Below are 20,928 nucleotides of genomic sequence, written 5' to 3'. Positions count from 1 at the left end.
TGCTTGAAAGCACCATCTGGTAAGGAAGGCACCTCTGCAAAACAAGGAGCTGTGATTCAGACACAGCTTCTGAATGCAATCCCCTAACTATCTTCACAGCAAAACAAAACACTGAAATGTGTGAAGAGTGGGAGGCACTTTTTTTTTTTTGCAATGCCTTTATTCAGGAAAATGTGATCAATATGGGCTTTTCGTGAAAGTAAACATTCTATAAATTACAGAAATTCAGAGACTGGGCGAAACAAAACCAAAATTGTGGAGACATAAGAAGATCTTTATGCGCAATTAATTTGAGGAATTTGTTGATACACTGTGGCATCAAGATCACAGTATTGCAGGATTGGTTTTTATGAATGCCATGTCTATACCACATTACTTGCTAAAGGTCAGAGCTTCCCTCAAATCCTATATACCACAAGTTTGGAAGAGGAAAAGAAAACGCTTGCCAGGACATATTGAAGCCTCAAATTGAGGGATTTGGAAGAAATATCTTGCCAAATTATATTCATTTATCTCATTCAAGCATTTCTTCTGCTTTTCAAGTGTCTGTTACTGAGAAAGGACATTAGGCCGCTTGGAACATGATCCAGTTCTTATGAGTACCTATTCTGTCACTGCGACTGAGTGCACTTAATCCTGAGCTTAATAGTTGTACCTGAGATGGGGGCACAGATCTGATTTGCAACAACAGTGAGCAAAAGAGAACAAAAACTTACTCTAAAGTAACTTCATCTCCTTCCAAACAGTTTTTCCACACATATACTTCAGTTTTGGGGATGGTGCACTCTAAGCAAACCAGGCTGGGTACTTCAGTATTAGCTATTCCTCTGGAATTACTCTGGTCCCACCCCAGAGCACAGTACCTGAGGCTCAGGTGCTCCCTCACATACCGTTCTGCACTCCACTTCCAGCAGAGACCAAGGAAACAAAGAACCAAGAGGAAGGGGAGGGGGCTGGGATGGAAAGGCACATGGCACACGTACCCAGTGATTTCTGGTTCTGGATGAGTAACTTCCATTTTCTTTGAATACCTCAATTTGAACTTCAGACTCCACTGGCAATCAAGCTTTGGGTCTATATCCTTTGGTCCCTGCTTCCGCATAAAACCTCACAGATTTACTTAAATAGAAGTCAGTCTCAGAATGCTCCACGTGAAGAAGCACCTTTAGATGTGCCTGTAGAGAACAGCATTGTTTCAAGATGCTCCAGTACAGTGTTTGCCGAACATACAGGCAGGGTTCCAGGCAACTGACTGAAGGTGTGGGGAATGGAGTCACCCTTTAGCAATGCCCTGATGCAGCTTGCTCTGGTGGCACCTACTTGAGTTGCAGAAACCAGCTTTACCTTAACAGTCTTGTTACAGGATTCTTGATATAGGACCTGTTCTTTGTAGCACAGAGCATTACTAGTGGCTTAACCGGAACTGCTAAAAGACTTGTTGGTAGGAGGTTAAGATCTCCATGAGGATTTATGGAGAAACATTTCACCTGAACGCTCCGGGTCATAGAGAGGGAATGAGGAAATCACTGGGCAAGGACCCTAGCTGTATGGACTTAGTGGATGATTTTGCTTCCTTCTATCTAAGCCAAGTAACTTCAGATAAAAGAAAACAAAGGTGGTAGAGAGCAGTTAGTCACTTTCTGATACCAAGACTACTTAGTCACAGGAAATTCATCTGCTAGAAACCATCTTCTGTCAGGCAACTAGGGCAGCCAGCCAGCACTGCAAAGCACCTCAGCCACCAGCAGAAAACATGAGGTATTTACTCCAGGGCAGGGTGAAGTCTATGCTCAAAGCTGGATATCTTCCCTCTTCTGATGAAGGACACCACATTACATATTCCTTCCTCTTCCTGCTTTAAGTGTCTTTCTTTCCGTGACAGATCTGTTTTGAGAAGATATGAGGAGTCCTGCTGCCTGAACCTGCTCTTCAACCGTAGCTTGGGCCAAAAAAAATGGCAATTGGAGCTACTGAGCAGTGAAATTTTCCTGGGTGTTTTATTTCTTAATCTTTTCTCCCTTGAAAAGAGCATATCAGCAAGGCAAGAAAAAGACACTGTGATGAAAGGGGCTGGGACTCACGTAAAAGACCCCAGCCATGATGAGCAGTGGATCTCCCACAGACCTCAAGAGCTTAACTGAGAGTTGAAAGATCTGTCACAGTGAACGTGATGGACTGAAGGGGCTGTGCAGATGTGCTCAGCTACTGCTACCGTTTATGCTTCAGGCACTTGCAGTATACCATCCTCAGGTCTGCATGGACACTGGGAGTGTAACTTGAGAAGTTTCAGCTGCCTCTATAAAACACTGGGTAGAGGAAAGGAGACCAGAGCGGATTCTTTCATTTGGTTTATGGTAATGTAACTGGCCTGGCCCTCAGGAGCAGCTTCTGCATTCAAAATCCAAGTCCTGTCAGCAGCAGGGCTCCAATGTGGCAGTTACACAAAAAGAGCAGCACATGTTTACAAGAATAAAATATAAGCGACATTTAAAAGTGAACACATTTCTTCCACGGATGCACAAACTCCCAAATTTAGCAGACAAGGCTGAACCTCCCATATGGCAGAGCAGAGCTGTAGAAGTTGTCAGCAAATGACATTCATCTTGATTTAGAAACACCTTGTTCCTACCATGTAACGTAAGTGTGACTAAAAACACACCTTTTAGCTGCAAATGTAGCATACACATTCATTAGCGGAACTGAAGAAAGTGATGGTATGGAGTCACATTTTTTTACTCACCCCACAGATACACAGTCTCATATTTTTTGGTCCAAATTAAACTTTTTGCTTATTCTACCGCTCAACAGCCAACAGCTTCCAGCAAGCATTCCATCTTCCAAATGCAAGTGCCGCTGGACAGAATTAAGCAGCGTTATTTTGGGTTCCCAGTTTGATGAAGCAGAGTGTAATGCAAAGAGCACAACAGACCACTCAGGTTTCTGAGCTCTAGGAATCGCATAACCCTAAGGCTCAGGGAAAAAGGCACAATCTGATATTCTGCCTTTCCAGGGCTCAGCATCTCCTACCAAAAGATATATAGAGTGAGGAAAAAAAAAAAAATGCTAATTTATTAACTTTATGCAGTTATTTTGCTTCTATTACTCAAAGTCTTGAGGCCCACAAGGAATCCCAATAAAAAGGAAAGTTGAATCGGTCATCTTTTCCCACATTCTTCCTTTGTTGAACGGAGTGACATTTCAAGAACGTTGTTGTCTAGCCTATCAAAGCAGCTCAAGTACATGTACACGTGTTCTCCAACACATACCTGCAACTGCTTTTAAAAGAGCAGTCCTATAACTGATTTTTGTTTGTTCAAACATTCAGTCAATCTAAAACCAAAAGAGAAAAAAAAACCAAAAAAGGCTAATATTTACAAAAAAATGCCTTCATATTGGTTTTGCTCAGCTGGCAGTGAGACACAGCTGAGGGATGGGATATGGTCTCCACAATCTGACTCCGCTTTGCCCTCCCACAACTGCATTTTGCTGCTCTGCAGCCTGGCTGCTGCCGCACCCCAACCCCCTCACCCCAGCTGTGCGAACCATGCCCAGTGCCTCCATGTGGAACACTGCCTCCACCTCACAGTACCCTTGAAGGTATTTTATTTCACTGGGCTTAGTCAAGAAAGCATATTTTTTTCAGAGTCTATTCTGTGGGGCCAAGTCAGGTCACACTCAGGGCTAAAAAATACTCAGTCCAAGAAGCCACAAAGGAAGAGCTCAGGTATGACCCTCTTGCATCTTTGCTGCATCCCACCCCTGAGGGAGTTAAGAGTTCATCTCCCCTGTCCCATCGCTGAGGGCCTCCTTACCTCCTCCACTCTGCCATTTTGGTGGCCTCACGCTCCTCTTCGAAACCACCCTTCACATTCACCCCCAGCGCTGCAGGATGCATCAGGTCCCCACCAACTCCCACGGTGCTGAATCCTCTACAGCCTCCTCTACTTCTCCCACACCAGGCCTAAAACCTTTGCCACGCAACTTACAAACCACATCTACCCACTGCTTCTGGGATGCCACTCTCTCCTTAAAACCTCACGAGCCCCGTTCTCATGCCTTCAGCTCCTGTCCGGCAAATCAAACTGCTTGTTTCTGTTCAGACTGTTCCTTACTGCAGCTCTAGCTCTTGGCCCTCACAGAGCAATAAAACCTTCCCATAAACTCATGCACTTATAAATTCAATCTGGTTTATTCCAAATATCACATAAATTAAATACATTTCCCATGAATATTGCAAATATACATGAAATGAACATTGCAATTTTTAAAAAAAGTTTTGGCTTTGCTTATGCAACAAGAAGTGCCAAATGTGGTTAGAACATGAACTTCTCCTGTATTTACTAGATACAAAAAGGTGCAGATTAATAATTTATATTTATACATATGTACACACTCCATTTCATAACTAGCTTTAAAACAGTAAAAAATGGTTTCAAGTTTATCTACATTAAACATACTCGTTTAAATCTGGTCAGAAGCCCCAGATAAGAGTTGATACAATCATTTCACAACTGCAAAATTAAGGCGCTACCAAAATACCAGTTCCACTAGTGTAAAATGTAATAGAAATAGAGAGCGTACAGCCTTCTATTTATCAATTTAAAAGTGGACTGGAGAACGAGGAAAAAGGAGCAGTAAGAAACATGACAAGATCTACAGGTTAGAAGTACAAAGAGATCTTGATGACTATCAAATAAACATATTAAAATACAGTAGATAAAAGGCCCCAGTGGCAAACAATTAGTATGCTTCTGAAAGACAAAAAAAGATTAAAATATATATATAATTTTGTAGCTTGAAGCTTTACAGGTGAACAACAGGTGTAGAGGTAGAGGGATTTTTTTTTTTTTTGGCCTCTTTATGATGTATAAAGAAGGGCCACATTCACCACAGTGAAAAGACTGATCATATATCCCAGCATCCTTGCTTGGACAGCAAGCAAGAAAAGTGTAATGAGCTAGAAAGGCAACAAATCCTGTCTATCTCTTCCAGGAGCTCAACTCGAATACTTCCACGTGTACCTTGGCAACAAGTTACACCTAAGCATAAATTGGCCGCAACGTGGACAACGTTTTCTCTGGAGAGAAATGAGATAGCTAGCTTTTCCCATGAGGTACTACTGGATGCTGTAGAGATTATATGGCAGAGAGAATTTGGTAATAATGAAATCGGTACTTTCCCTTAGAAAGCAAGTACCACAGGGCAGTGGTGATTTTTTTTTGTTTTATTGTTTATTAAAGCTTTGCTATTTGATCAGCATTCAATGTTTCGGAAGAAATGTCAGCTTTGGGCTGCTAATATGCTTATTCGCCTCTATACACAGACAATTCCTATGTTGTTGTCATTTATCCAAAACATCAGCCACTGAAATAGTCACAAACTGCTTGAAACCTCAACTAAAAAAAAACCCCTCTACAGTTTAGTTTTCTTCTCAATAACTATCATTGCATTAATTATGCAGGCCTTCATGAACACAGTAATGTCACTTGCAAAATGTGTCTTTATACATTACAGAACAGCAGTGAACAATCTCTCTTGTTCCATAGGGTTTCCTCTCAGAAGTACCTCAAAAGTAGATATCTTGAAAAATCACTTTCGCAAAGAAGAATATTCACATTAGTTACTCAGGCAAAGCCAAGAAGACACTAACTAGCACCTTGATATTTTTTTTCTTAAACGCACTCCTATAAGTAAAATTAAGCACATGTAAGATCAGAGACCAGCAATATACAAATACCATCGGCGTTCCTTTGCAGCTACACTAGTAATACTCGAAACTAAGCCAGACACACGAAGGAGCGAGATGAGAGAGTCTAGAAGAAATACACAGCATGGAAAGGGATAGGAGAACAGGAAGCTGAACAGAAAGGATTGCGAGATCAAATACAGTCCATCTTCTGGTCTGAGAACTATTTTACGAAACCACCCTTCAGTAGCTCAGCTGACAGTGGGCTGAAGACCTACTGACTTCTGACATTTCCTCCTCCATACATAGAACAATTGCTTTATACTTCAGCATCTTCCTCTTCATCACCTTCAAACCCTGGAGGAAATGCATTCAACTTGAATTTTGAGTATTTTGGTGATGGTAGCAGAACTTGCAGAAGGCTACTGTAGAGGTTATGACATTGTTGGTTTTAAGTTATGCACTTCACAATTCAGAGAATACACTTAGAAACTATTTAAATAGAAAAGGCGTGTTCAAGGTAGAGGCAGTTACAGTACATTCAGGGTATGTTACAGAAACCATTTGTGGTAGCCATTTGCTGAAAGGAAAAAAAAAAAAACCTCTGTATTTTTGTTTCCCAGACCACACAGGTTATGATTACAATACCCAAAGAAAACAGGTAATACATCTTAACCACTGCATTTTAACGCAGTTGTCTTCCAGAACTCATGTGCAAATTGGAAAAAAAAAAAAAAAAAGTTTAAATACATCTTCATTGACAAGTAAGGACAAAAGAACTAAAAAAGAAACCAGGCACTTTGACCATTTAGGTAAACAGCCATTTCTTCTTGCCAGACTTCTGCACATGAATGAGTCTTTACATTGGTCTTGCTATGCTTGCAGCACATGGAGATTCAAGTCAACTTTTTTTTCCTGTTGGTAGTAGCAGTTCTACTTATACAAAACTATGCCAATTGAATTGGTAACACTGTTAGTTATTTCATTGGCAGTTGAGCAAATGTTGATCATTTGACTGACAAGCGATCAATTTAACAGCTATCCAAGTTAGCTATTAACAAAACAATACATAAAAAAATAATCAAATAGACAAATGAAGGTTAACACCTGACTTAAGCTTGCATTGAGACTTGCCTTTATAGGTTCAGTTCGTGCCTCTTTTCATGCTGTTATTGTGGACCAACTTCCATCCCATACAGCAACCGGTACTAAACCACAATACTTTCGCTTTGAAACATGTTCAGTAGAGATCACTCCAATGTAACGGGAGACTGGCATGACACTGCAGGCAGGAGGGAGATGAAAACCTCCTCACGTTTCATCCTCGCCGGTCCCACGTGTAGAACAGGCATTCAGAGCAAACTGCAGCGTGCTTCCCTCAGAATTGGGGTAAAATCATTATTTCACAGCACAGTTTATCATATTTTAGGGAGCCAGTTTGACTTGAATTGAATGATACGACCAAATAGGATTACTTTGATTTTTGGTCTCAAATAAACCAAAGCACATCCTTCCAAATGTTTTGTACATACTCAGTCCACTACAACACATAAATCACAACACAAGGGATTGCCTAAGGCTACTAAACAGTGTACTCATTCAGTAGCTATTATTCTTTCAGGTAAACATCCCCAAGATGCCTTGACCACCACTGTCTTGATTTTTTTTTTCCCTCACAGACTGCTATTTGCTGAAAAGAGAGAGATGTGGGTGTATTATGGATTGCCTACTGACTCACTAACAGAGCATACCGTTGGTTATAGACTTCATGCATACTTCTGCTAGGCAGCGTGACTCCTCTTCTGCCCACTACCTTCAATATAGTCTAGGAAACACCTCTTCAATCCACTGTCCAGTTTCCTTTCCCTACCTTATGGAAATCCAAATCACATGCAGGCCAATAGTGCTACTCTAGTACTTAACTCTCTCGCAGGCTAGAAACATCAAAACTATCATAGTACTCTGAAGCAATTATCCACATCCATCAGCTCTGCCCTAAGTGCAGCACAGCTTTTTAGAGGCTCAGATTTAATCAGGACAACAAGAGAGTGCAAGGTTTGGTGAATACCCAGGATAACACACTGATGCAATCGATGGATGCTGGAAGCAGTCAGAAAGGGCTGTTCATTTTTGAAGGAATCCTTTAAAAAAACAAAAATCAACCCCTCCCTCTTTGCCCTCCCCAGAACAATCTGTCATGAGATGTTTTCAGCTCCCATTCACAACTGAAGTCCATGTTATCTGGGTCTTTTGCGAGTCACAAATACCAATACGCGTCTGATGGCAATAAGACGATCTTTAAGAGAGGTCATAGCCAATATAGCCAGCTGAGCTCTGTTTTCCAGTGGCAAAACTGCCAAGAGCCACCAGTACCAGGCAGGACCACTGGGGTTGCTCTGCAAAAGGAAGGAAAGACATGCAATCATGTATTCACCAGCACCACCCCATGAAGACCACCACCTTCTAGTTTTATGTGCTAAGCAAGACACCGTAAAGCAAACGGTTCAAGCAGCAATTAAGCACTTAATTTTAGGTACTCTCCTTGTCTATAGGCACCTTCAAGATGGCTCTCTTCAGATATCAGCTTACATTGATACATTTGTTTTCCACTGATTGCTTTTCATGCTTCAAGCTAATAGACCAGAATTAGGTAAATAAGAAGAGCTTAGAATGACAAAGTAAGTACCTGTCAGAACAGAGTCTTGTGTAAAATTTACATATAGATCTTAGGATAGGTATGTAGGAAACATTTATTACCTGTGGCTCTGGCTCTTTTCCTGGCATGGACCCAAAATGATTGAGAATTTGCGCTTTCATATTGTCTTTAAGAGAAGTAAACCAGGCAACAGCTTGATCATAAACTGAGTCATGAAGGCGGACAAGTTCTTCATATTCCGGTCCTTCAACCTTAATTTTAAAAGAAGGGAGATAGAACAAAACAGGTTTGATACCATGGAGTCCATACGCTTCCCCAGAAGCAACCGAAGCACAATAATGCGGTGACTATAGCTGTTGAAATGTTCTTTTCTAAGCAAACTGTACCCAAGCCTCAGATTTCAAACTTGTGATGCTGGAGTCTTTTCACCTTCCCCTACGTGTACCGAAGTGACATTTCTTGGAGCAGTTACTGCCTCATTAATATCCGTTCCTAAATGCTGGCACAACAGAAGAATCTGCTCTCTAATCCTGAGACATCATGTTAATCATCTCTAACCTACAACCTCAAGTCCCTGTCACAAAAGGACCTCAGAACATTGGTCTATCATCTGGCAACACAAAAATCTCAATGGCACTTAGAGATCATTTAAGAGATTTTATAGAACTGTTAAGGCCATGGCAGAACAGCCAAGGAAGAGGAGGAAAAGGGCAGACACCTGAGCAGGCAGAAAGCAGGGAAAGTGGATCTTTCCCAATACCAGGAACAGCCATAAAAAAAACACGAAGTAAAGAGCACTTTGGTAGTACAGGCCTGACAATTAGCCATTAGGGAAAAGAAAAAAGCATAAGCACAACCCACCACAAAATGCTAATTTGGGTCTTTGTTTAGGTTTTTTTTCTGTTTCGGAGTACACCGGGGGTTTTTCCCTATAATCTGTACACACCAATGGTGTGATTCACCTGTGCTGCCTGGATGCACATCTGAGCTAGCTGCTCTGGACGTCCTTGAAAGTCAAGGAGAAACAGCTCTAGAGGGCAATTAATCTCATCTTAAGGTAGGTACCTAAGAGCAAATAAAACAGTCAGCTTTGGACAGATTTCTCACTATCTGATAACATGAATGTAGGGTGCTGAACACAGACATCAGCCTCTCAAGTGAGACAAGGTAAATCTCACACTGATTATGAAGAGGTAAGTCTCTGGCACCATCTATATACAATACCTGGACATCAGTGTTCCACCACCCTCACTGAGGATTTAAGCACAGCAGAGTGCTCCCTCTGAACAGACTACCTACTCCGACCTTTTGCAGGGCATATTCATGTGATCTGCCCTTCCTGCCCTGCTGAACAACTGCATCATCCTGCACAGGTTAGAAAAGCCCTACTAACACTTCAACTAAGAGAGTGCTCTGAAGAGCTACATGACTTCAACTGGCACGAGATTACTACTAAACTCAACGTTAATAGGGATCAGGGTATAAGCATGCTCTAAAGATGATCCAGGAAGTCATCATTGAGCATGAGCGAAAATCCACTCTTTGGCAAAACAGCTATCACAAGCACTTCACTTGACACAGGTTTTATAAGAGGACTTGTTTTTAAAAAAACTACTCCCCTGTTTGCTCTTCTGTGCTCTTAGCCAGCTCTGATGGACGCTTGCACCGGTATGGTTAACTACATGCCCACAAGATCTCATTTTAAGAGCAAACTCCAACATTTGTTTGAGGACCTGTTCTACAAACCTGAACTTGGAGGTCATATGAAGTCTGCCAACTGTCTGTTCAGAGTAAGAAGAGACTTGTCCGTTACTCAACAACAGGGGCATGTGTTGTTAGAACAGTTTCAAGTCCACACTAGTTTTAAAACATTACTGTGATCTCACCTACACATCATGACAGATATTAGCACCCGAGACTCAGAAAGCTACTTTGAGATCCAGTAAGGGAGTGCATAAACAATTACAAGGGCAGAAAGGAAAAAAGGGAAAGAAGAGACAAAGTTTGTTCCATGGTTTTCAAAATAGAGCTTTAGTATTTATGAAATTGGTTTAAAAATAAGGCACAGCTAGCTTGAAATGCAACAAGGAAAGGCTATTTAAGTGAATCCAGCAATACATGGGTATGAATAACTTTTGCACCATAGATCACCTTTTTATCTTCAAGATACTCGATGTTTGCTGTGTTATATCCATCTCGCTGGCCATGGCTTAAGACCCTAAAACGACGGACACCAACTGTATCAACAACTGAGCGCCCATCAGGAAAAAACTTTACGTCCCTGATCTCTAATATACAGCCATGATCTGCAAATCTGAAATGACAGAAGGGCATAAAAGTGGAAGTCATCAGCAAGTATTTATACACATCAGGACAAATACTGGGCCTAATTCACTACTTTTTATTTGAAAGAGGATTCTGCTGTGGTGATAATACATTTCTGCTTATTCATATAAGCCACACAACCCCCACCCTTTCTGTCATCCCTCAGAGGTCCAAGGATAGCAGCATTTTCAGAGTGTAAATATCTGGGGAGAGGAGAGGGTTGGGAAGGACCAAAAACTGCATGAAGAATGTTTCATGCTAGGACTTGCTAGCTGCTGGTGGCAAATTCACCAGGTTTACAAAGAAAACAAGATGGGCAAAGATACCATGAGGAAGTTCAGAAACTGAGGAACAATTGCAGGGATGTGAGGGCTATCCCCCCTGCTCCAATTGTAAGCAGATGATTACATGCTTTAGAAGGAAAAGGCTTCTGTACAGCAAGATTCTTCTTGCACTCATTCTTTAAGTTAAAAAAAAAGGAAAAGAAAAAAAAAAACCCAAAAATTTACAAAAGCACATTTATATCCGTTACACTTAAAGTAGGGACAAGGTTTAATCGTGTCCTGGAAACGAGCATGCAATGAATTTTTACTTAACATTATCAGGCTTACCTACACTCTATGTTAGTGCAGTAGCGAGTTCACTAGCAGGGCCAATTGCATAACAACTCTTGACTTCTAAGTGTTCACCTACCAGCTCTCACAGCTCTGTACCTCAGTCTACTGCTAACAAGGAAAACGGACCCTTATCTAGTCTCATCTCAAGATATCAAAGCACTGCAGAGGTTGCTAAGCATTTAATCAGGAAAATGCTTGTTTTACAAGGGCCTGGCCGTTTTTTACATCAGAGTGATGAACAAACAGTGACACTGCGAGGAAATGAATCCCATTTCTACTTTACCAGAACCATGATTTGAGGAGGGGGAATAAAATAGTTGACTGCTGTGAACAAACATTCTCTCCTGGCCATCATACAAAAACTGAGGAAGAGCAAGAGTACAGCTGCACACAGCTAAATCCTAGTGCTCTACAATGCTAAAATACTTGCTTATAATTCCAATGCTAGACATAATCCTATTTAAGCACATACATAACATTTTTTAAAATTACAGATTTTAGTCACATTCATACCAAGCTCAGAAATTAATGTTTAAGTGATGGGATCTTTTTTTGTCATTCTTTGACGAGTTACTTTTGGAAGAAAGTGACTTTAATCAAAGAGAGACAAGAAAGCACCGAGAGTTGGGCATAAAATGTACTGACATATTACAAGTTTGTAAGCAATTCTTCTACCAGTTTTAATTTAAAGTGGAGAAATAAAACAGAGCAAGGTGATGAACTGGACACATCTTGTCGTTGTGTTTTTCAAGGGAGCTATGAATCTCAGTCTTCCATACCCAAGTCTCAGTAGACGAGGCAAAACAAGCTTCCCCACTTTTTCTATTCCCAGTTGATTTCACAATTTTGAATAAACAAAAGAACTTTACTTGTGTAAGAAGCTACAACAGCCTGCCAGGTGTCTACAGATGAAGGCTTCCTACACATCAGTGTTTGATTTAAGTAAAAATTACCATGCTTGAAAAGTTTAATTATTTCAGTAAATCAAAACAGACAGGACAAAATCTAACCATAGTGGTTGCATTTAAAAATACCTTTTATGACACTATATAATAGGTCAATTATTGTGTTTTGGGGATTGAAATCCCTTGGACCTCTGTATTAGACCTGACTAAAAATAAGTCTGGCTCTTCCACAAGCCTTCACAGGTGTAAGAGGATTTATCACTGATGTCCTAGAGTCATTTTGTCCTCACTCTTACAAGAATTTGCTTCCAGAAAATTGGTATCAGGCCTGGAATGGACTGCAGAGCACCAGCTGCTGTTGGAGCCTGAACTCCACTAAGCACAGCACCAAAAGAGTGCCAAATGGCAGGAAGCACAGCCAGAGCCAACTGGAAGCTGTAGCATCACCTGTATTCTTAATGCCATCTTACCATCCAGCCTGGGACAGAAAAAAAAAAAGGACAATGAAAGGCTGCCCACATTCTCCGTAAGAGTGCCCTCCTCTCAGCTCCAGTGATTATCACCTACAAAAATGCTGCTCCGGAGGATGCTCATCTAACGTATTCTTAAAGCTCCCACCATGAATGGTCACTCATTCTACAGTCTGCATCACTGCGATGCATCTTCTGAAGTCAGCAACTGCCATTACATCTCATAAGCTAGACCTTTTTTAAGAACAACTCATTTTTTCCATCTTCCTATTCCCTTCACCCAAAAACATATGATCTATAAAGGAATTAAAAACCTGAAGGTTTTCATCTAATGATTAGCATTCTGTCTCCATATGGGCAGCTGGAAACACAGCAGTGTCAGAACTCACGAAAATTGAAGGCACAATCATATAGAAAGACAATATAACCCACTCACTGCAGGTAGTTTAGACATGCAACACAGCAGTAAAGACAAACATCCAAATTAAACATTCAGCAGCAGACCAGGCTTCTCAGCTGAGGGCATACTTTGTCTCATTCACATGATATCACTTACACAGGAGAACTATGCAAGTTTTGGAATTATAATTTTTTAATGTAATGTTTGTTTTTTTTAAATCTGAGCAGACAGAGGAGCAACCTCATCAGACAGTCAGCTTTCACTAGAACAAACAGGCCAGGAAGCCTTCCAACCACACAGACAATTAAGTGCTATTTTTGGAGCCTGTAGTAGTAGCACAATGGGTTGTATTGCTATCTATCCAACAAGGGAGCAATAGAAATTACATCTTTGTGTTCAAAGGCACATTTAATATACAAAACTGAAAAGCCAGCCACTTCAGTATTGGTTGATGCAGGACTGGAAGAAACCATATTGATTTGAGGAGACAAATATACTGCCCTGTAGTACTCCAGTAGGTCACAACCACCTCTGCAACAACAAGACATTTTCAGCTCATTTCCTTACCCTTTCAATTCGTCAGCTAAGCACATGCCAAACTGCTTGGTACCAGTTTCCATGCATCTTCTTATCATTAGACGATAACGAGGTTCAAAAACATGGAGAGGGCAAGGGATGGTAGGGAAGGCCATGGTACATACAAAGATGGGAACATCTTTATTCAAACTGCAAGATAATAGTTACACAAAAAAAAAAAAAAGTTTAGCTTTTTTCTAGGTACCGCTATATTCAGCGTAAAGCTTTAATACGACACTGAGCCCAGTGGTTTCTCTAGATTAATTCTTTGCAAATGTGTATATGATCAAAGTTTTTCATTTTTACAAGACAAACATATTTCAGGACTCTTTCTGTTCTGTTAGCACATTAAAGAATCTCACTAATCTACTTCCATAGAGGAAAAGTCAGGAAATAATAGCAAATTTCCCCAAGATGTATATATCAATACTATTACAAGTAATAAGATTTTGGTGATAACTTAAGCACTAATCACATTCAAAGCAAAGTGGTAGAGAGCTCCCAAGCTCAGTAAAGCCCTTCAATTTTGAAGAAGCCCACTAATCCTCTATCTTTTTTTTTTCAGGCCTAAGTGCATGCTTTATTTTCCTTTTTACCTGAGCTGTACTGCAAAATCCACATGTCACTGACAACACTGAATCCTTGAACATGTCCTGACTTGAAGATTTAAATCATTTACAACTGGGCTTCAAGCCCCCGAAAAACCCCATTATAACTTTTAAAGCTACTGCATTGTTTCAGAGGAAAAAGCAATTATCTTGAAGAATATTTTTGCGCCTGTCTACCATCCAAGCATACTGTTTCTTGTTTATCTGCAACAAAAATGTAAAAAATGCAAAACACGTGGCAGGTTCATTTACAAATACATCGATTTTGTGCATTTTCATAAGCAAATGAAGCTTCTACAGTAATTTAAAATAAAAATGCGTTTTTGTAACAGCTGTCAGTAGTAAAAAGAGAACCTACTTTGACAGTTCCTTCATTTCTTCCTCATAAACTTTCTTCCTTTCAGATAATTCGTCTGGCAAGTAACGGACTATCAATTCTTCTGTAAGGACGGTCTTCTTGTAAGTTCTGCTTGCCAGAAACTGCAAAGAAAAGTTAACTCCTAAGTCTGATAATGAGAATCAGGTAAAATCTCCCTCCCAATCCATTCCCCTTCTTAAGGCCAAACAGCGCATTAGCTCAGGTCCATAACTATCTCACCTCCTTTCCAGCCTTCAGGTATCAAAATCTCTACTTTAGAATATGAGGTTCACTCCCATGTCTGTTTAACTATAGCTCCCATATGCTTTTATGGGCAGAAATTGTACCACCACCGAGAAAAGGCAGTCCCTCCCAGCTTTTGCAGAAGATACGTGTATTATTTTCACCTAGAGCTGCTCCCCTAAAAGTACTCCACGTACAAGATGTCTAATGGAGCGGAAGTTTTGACCAAAGAACTACAATTCCTCATTCACCGCAGTTAGAGATACAGACTGAAGATACGGTAAGAACAGGGCTATGGTAGGAACTCCCCAGGCATAAGCTTGATGTGATACTGGATGCCACTATTCCTTCAAGCACCAGCAAGTCCCACCTCTCTTCCAAGGAATGACAAAATAAATTCTGAAGCAAATTAGGTCTGTGCACAGCTTGATACTATTGGTACTACTGTGTTGCTCTGATCTGCAAGTTGAGCGCAGAAAACACCTGCATATGTAATCTCAGAAGAACACAGCTTTGTATTTTTTGTTAATTAGGGCAAGGACGTACTTACTTCTGACAGCTTCTCTTTGCAGAGTGGGCAATGTGGATTATGGTCAAGGCAACGCTCAAGGCATTTGAGGCAAAAGGTGTGTCCACAGGGAGTGGTAACAGGTTCATAGAACAACCTGAACATGAAGACACAGAACAAAAAACCTAAGCTGCGAACATAAACAATGCAGATTCCCAGATCCAGCCACCTCTTCCCTTCCTGCTTTTGTATAAATCACAGGTGACAGTTTTATCTAAGGATATAAAAAAAAGGTTTTCATTTTTAGCAGTAGTAAACAATGGAGAAAAACATGCATAATGGAGAAAACCACACAAAGATTCACCAGATGCAAGGTTCAGGAAAAAGGAACAGAGTAATGACTTCGACATTCTTTGGCAGGTTTCCCTACTGACATCACGAAAACTTTTTTCAGAAGCTACGAAGGCTTTCTGATGTTAATCTCATGTTAATGCATTCATACCTCATGCAGAGGGAACACTCAAAGTCTGATGCATCCACCAGAGTTGCTGGTACCTCTCCTGAAGCAATGACGGTGTTTTCAGGTAAAACATCTGCATCTAAGTAGAGTTAAGATGATTACAGTAAATATTTTAAGTATTACTGCAGTTTCAGATGCTGTTTAAGCGAGCTTTCCATAAAGAAAGTAATTTTTCCTTTTTTTTTTTTTTTTTTCTCTGTTTTATTCCAAACAAACATATTTTCCCTTTAAGTTTTAGGCTTCCTGGCAGGAAATATTTTGGAGAGCAGAGGATGGCGTCTATGGCCAGAGAAAGCACTTCAGAGCTGAATACCCATGATTTGCTTTTCCAAAAATGGTTGTTTGTTTTAGGTTTTGGGGTTTTTTTAAAAAAGTCTAGTTTTAAAATACTATGCTATTGCTTTCCCACCACCATCACCACTCCCACACCAGCCAGGCCAGATGTTTTAAAGTACATTAAGTCCAGAATTTAATTTGTTTACACACAGTCAAACTATTTCATCAGTGTTTATTATAGATCTTTCAGCAGGGGTAGTTTTTCTTACAAGTATTAAAAAAGCTTATGCTCCTCTAGACTAGGCTGCTGTGGAAATCCCATATTTCAAACAGCTTAAAGTTTAAGGACTACTGGAGCTGCGTTACCTAATAGTGATTTCACTAACTCGGCACTCTGCAAACAGGGCAACAAAGCACTTCACTTAAAATTCTGCCTGCCCTGATTTTTGGGGGTGGTAGTTAACACGCTTAAAGGGCATGGGCTGAAAACTGCACAGCAGCAGCATTTAAACTTAAGAGCTATCAGCTGGAGCTCCTGATGACATTTATACAAGCAGATTCTGCAATTTCATTTACAATCTGCATCTTTGTTGCTTAATGATGAGTTGCAACAGAGCCATGAATACTGCCTCCACGTCCTGAATTCTTGACAGTTTAAAAAAAAAAAAAATAGAAAAAAAAAAAAGGCTCAGCTTTTTATGTTAAGTTGAAATACTAGGATGTTTTGTTAAAGGATAACTTATGCTCAGCATCTGGTTTATCTTGAGCACAGACAGGATAGGGGAGAGGGCACCACTGTTGTGCAGCCTACAAAGAAAAACAGCGTTATCTCTAACCTACATCTCGCGTGTTAGCATTTAGTAATAGAAAGAACCCTAATTGTGTTCATTCTGCAAATAGTAACAAGGCATTGGTATCTAGCACAGAACAGAAACTAATGGTTACGGGTAAAATGTGGTCTCTGGCCTTCAATGTGAAGATACAGTCAGGTCAGGTTTCACAATCTATTTACTGAGTCTGCAGTTCACAGACAAGTGGAGTTTTTTTGCCCTTCATAGCACCGTGATCAGAAACCAGCCATACACTGATCATTTGCAAAGTGGTTGGGCAGACAGACAGCAGCACTTGAAGACTTTAATTAATTTTCCTAGAAGGTATTGGGAAAAAATGCACACTAAAATAGCAGCATTTTAAAAGTTCCCTTTAACCAATTATTTCACTACTCGGTGGAATATATTACCTTCAGCATTTTTATCCTAGAGTACTAAAAACACTTTGGAGGTCTTTGTTAGAAGCCTGAGAAGCATACCAATTGTAAGTACAGCTATCAAGTGACAGAAAACTGAGGGGGCTTATTACCATTCAAAAGGCTTCTTTGTTTGCTTGGGAAATTTCATGTAAAGTTGCATGTGACTGTTTCTGGTGCCAGTTAAAGATTAGTTTCCAGACTTACTGCATCTTTTCCTTCATATAGAAAGACAATGAAGTTCAGCTATACCTCTGAGAACTAAAAAATGGAAACGGCACCAGCAGTACAAAGACTAAACTGTTAGTGGATTACACCCTGGAAATGGCCCATTTGAGAAAAAAATACACTGTTCATTGAATGAACTGAAACTGCTCTGGAATAAGGTAAATAGGCTGTTACAGCAGAAACAGACACATCGGACAATAAAATATTATCCCAATCTCTGTAGGGAGTGTTTCATTGACACCTATAAAAAGGGAGGAGGAAAAAAAGTAGTTTATCATTTTTAAGTATCTGGAAAAGAAATTCCCTTTCTAAGCCACAACACAAACCTTTTTTAGGGATCTTACTGGGGACATCCAAGCTTTGTAAATCCCTCATATCACTGGACAGTTTTCTTTTTAAGCCAACCCCAGGTAAACTGGAGAGAATAGCTCCCAAAGACTTCTTGTTGTCTTCAAAATAGAGATCCAGGACATGATGGGAAATAGGAGAATCAGTACTTCTGAATACATCAGACTCTTGGGACGGGGTTTTTGTTAACCTGAACACAGTATCCTAAAAAAATTAAGAACAGTTATATACAGCATGAGACAATTCTGCTTTGTTTTTATTCCCTATTAATTGTATACATCAGCAATAGATCTATGTCCCTACAATGAGCTTGGCAAGGGAGACGGATTCATCTTAAAGAAGGCCACCCTCCAGCTGCACGAAACAGGGACACTTCTCTACCTATAGCTCCCATCTCCAGAAATTATGCTCCCAAGTGCATAAAAAGCACAGGGAGGGGGGAAATAAAACATGACTATAATCAACCCCCACATAAATGCAGCCCATCATTTTCTAAAGAGTTTTATTCTCTTTCTGAGGAAGTACATCCCAACAAGACCTTCAACAGCAATGGAGAAGACAGGCTTACCATGAAAGTAAGTGCAGACAAAGACAATGTCACACAGATGAGACAGATCCTCGTGTTACTTTTGGTATTTTTATGTTGAATACTTGCTACTTTACCTTTGAGGACCCAGCAATAGAGCTATCTTCTGCAGCTGACTGTGTGTTTATACTACTCAGAAATGCAGGTTTCAATCTTGTATGGGATGTTCGACTAGAGAAAGGCGCTGTTAGACTATCATGCACATTTTCAAAGGCTGGGAAAAACATTTCACACATTATCTAGTCAATTAGAGAGAAAAAAAAAGAAAAATAGTAATTACAAAATATATTTAGGTTTGCGTGAACACACATATACAAACTTTGCAGCTTCTGGATGCCAAGAAGCTTGCAATAACCAGGACATCCTGCATTCCCCAAAGCCCACAGGAAACCTGAATGGCAGTCCCTTCCGCAACCACAGACACATCCCAAGGTTCTGGTGTCTATCTCTCTCCCCAAAGGCCTCCGCTCCTCAAGAGTATCTGGGATAGAAGTCCATTGCATTCTTCTCCTGCCTCCACCCCCCTCCACTCTGACCCTCACAAGCCTGCTTCCAGAGGTCTTCACACAATGCTCTCCTACTAGGAACAGATGTGTTTCAGTTCTCCTCATCCTCTCCATTCATCTCCTCTATCCTAAAGCATATTTCACATCTAGCTAAAACCTGTGTGCAGCCTGTTCCTCTGCTCACCAGTCTCCACCAAGCACCTTGCCCAATCCCAGTTTCTTTTTATAAAAAGCTCCCTGTATGGATGATCACAGAGAACCTGATAATGCTTGACTGGCAATGTGTCCCTTACGGGAAGTTATACAAACTGCTACAGAGACTGAAGGATTTTTCCACGACAAGGCAGCACACAGCTCTCCCTTCTCAACTCCCTGCCACTTCCCTCTTAGAAGTAGTTTTCTGATGGGCACTAAAACTAGCAGCCTCGAGCCTATGAAATCCAAGTGACATACTGCAAGTGTAATCTACAAACAGCAGCAGCCAGGTCTACGTTGGTTGAAGCATCAACCAAACTGAAGAGGTGCCTCACACAGCATAATGCTAATAAGATTCATTGGAGAAGCTATAGAATTAAATTATCCTTTGCCTGTTTACTATCACTTTAAATAGCAAGAATTTTTATGTAGTTGCAGGAGTAAGAGCAGCATGATGGCCAAGAAGTGGCCAGTATATACATTTTATACCTTTTGGGCTTCTTTCTTCATTGAGCTCCATTCAGGATTTAAGGCAACACAATAGAGAAACTCCTTCAATGCTTCCTCAGTCCTTTCCAATCCAGACAGAGCTTTTGCTTTCACATAATGGCCCTGTTCACACAAAGGAAACATAAAAATCTAGAGATCATTTCTGAAGAGGCAGCAAGAATCCAGAAAACAAGGTTGGAAGTTCACATCATTCTGCAAGTGAACAATAATACACCTTTTGGGTAACAACCTCTTTGATCGACAAAACTGAAGGGAAGTCAGTCCCTTTTGCTGGAAGAAGACTCCTCAGGAACCCACTGCTGCATTAGGCTTTGCCAAGGACACTGCCCCTTTCCTCAACGGGACCTAATGCAGAATGAGCAAGGGTATTCAGGTATTCATCTCCCCAGGAACCAAGACTACTACATATCCCACAAGGCCCAATACCCTAGAGAACAGTTTCACACACCAGGGCAGTGACACGGGCAGGCTAGAGGTGGCAGTTGAGGGAGCAAAAGATTTTAGGTTCAGGACACTCACTTCTTCTGGCTGTCTTAGCTGAACCAAGACAATTTTTCATCTATTTGACTTGGCTAGAGAAGACAATCAACATAACGAATTTAAGGCAACTTACAACACTTAACCTGAAATCTTTTATCCCATTCTATCTCTCCCATACCTTAGAGTAACAAGTCTGTGGCCAGCAGGTAGTGTAGTCAGGATGAGGACAAGTCTTACTTTACTTCTTGCAAGCAGCAAGAGAGGAATGCCTCACCTCAGAATTACTCCATGGACATCAATTTGCAGTTCAAATCTGACTAAGGGAAATACTTCTTTAACGACGAAAAGAAATTAAGTGTGCATTTAGACATTTGCTTCTTGCTTATTAAATTGAAGTGTGTTCTGCAAGTCCAGCTCTGATTCACATTAGTATCTCCAGGCTCTGATGAAAGTACAGTTTCACTAGTCTAAGAAGCTGGTTAGATAAGCAGATACACTTTTCAATTCTTCATACTAATGCCAAACCATCTGGTATCCCATAATCTTCCTGAGCAGAAAGGGCTTTCAATATAGCCCTTCAAACTGAGGCCTGCTAAGATCTTTACCTTTTACTGTTGGGAAGAATAGGGGTTGTAGCAAAAGACAGTGATAGGCACTGTGTAGGACAGGTTAATTAACATG

General features: G+C 40.6%; 1 protein-coding gene across 2 annotated transcripts in view; it reads right to left on the bottom strand.

Moving 5' to 3' along the window:
• Positions 1-4,179: 4,179 nt before the first annotated feature.
• LONRF2 (LON peptidase N-terminal domain and ring finger 2) overlaps positions 4,180-20,928 on the bottom strand; it is a 35,313-nt gene continuing 18,564 nt past the window's right edge. The window contains exons 3-12 of one of the 2 annotated variants that reach the window (XM_054085317.1): positions 19,747-19,869; positions 18,634-18,795; positions 17,949-18,174; positions 15,855-15,951; positions 15,395-15,509; positions 14,602-14,723; positions 13,627-13,785; positions 10,494-10,656; positions 8,444-8,593; positions 4,180-8,082 (exon numbers count right to left, since the gene is read on the bottom strand). In XM_054085317.1, coding sequence (XP_053941292.1) covers positions 7,924-8,082; positions 8,444-8,593; positions 10,494-10,656; positions 13,627-13,785; positions 14,602-14,723; positions 15,395-15,509; positions 15,855-15,951; positions 17,949-18,174; positions 18,634-18,795; positions 19,747-19,869 — 1,476 coding nt within the window. In that variant the 3' untranslated portion in view covers positions 4,180-7,923. The remainder of the gene's footprint in view (positions 8,083-8,443; positions 8,594-10,493; positions 10,657-13,626; positions 13,786-14,601; positions 14,724-15,394; positions 15,510-15,854; positions 15,952-17,948; positions 18,175-18,633; positions 18,796-19,746; positions 19,870-20,928) is intronic. The other variant, XR_008453167.1, reaches the window with a different exon arrangement.

The sequence above is a fragment of the Cuculus canorus genome, chromosome 1 (assembly GCF_017976375.1).
Source record: "Cuculus canorus isolate bCucCan1 chromosome 1, bCucCan1.pri, whole genome shotgun sequence".
NCBI lineage: Eukaryota > Metazoa > Chordata > Aves > Cuculiformes > Cuculidae > Cuculus > Cuculus canorus.
This window is presented reverse-complemented; position numbering and strand designations above follow the sequence as displayed.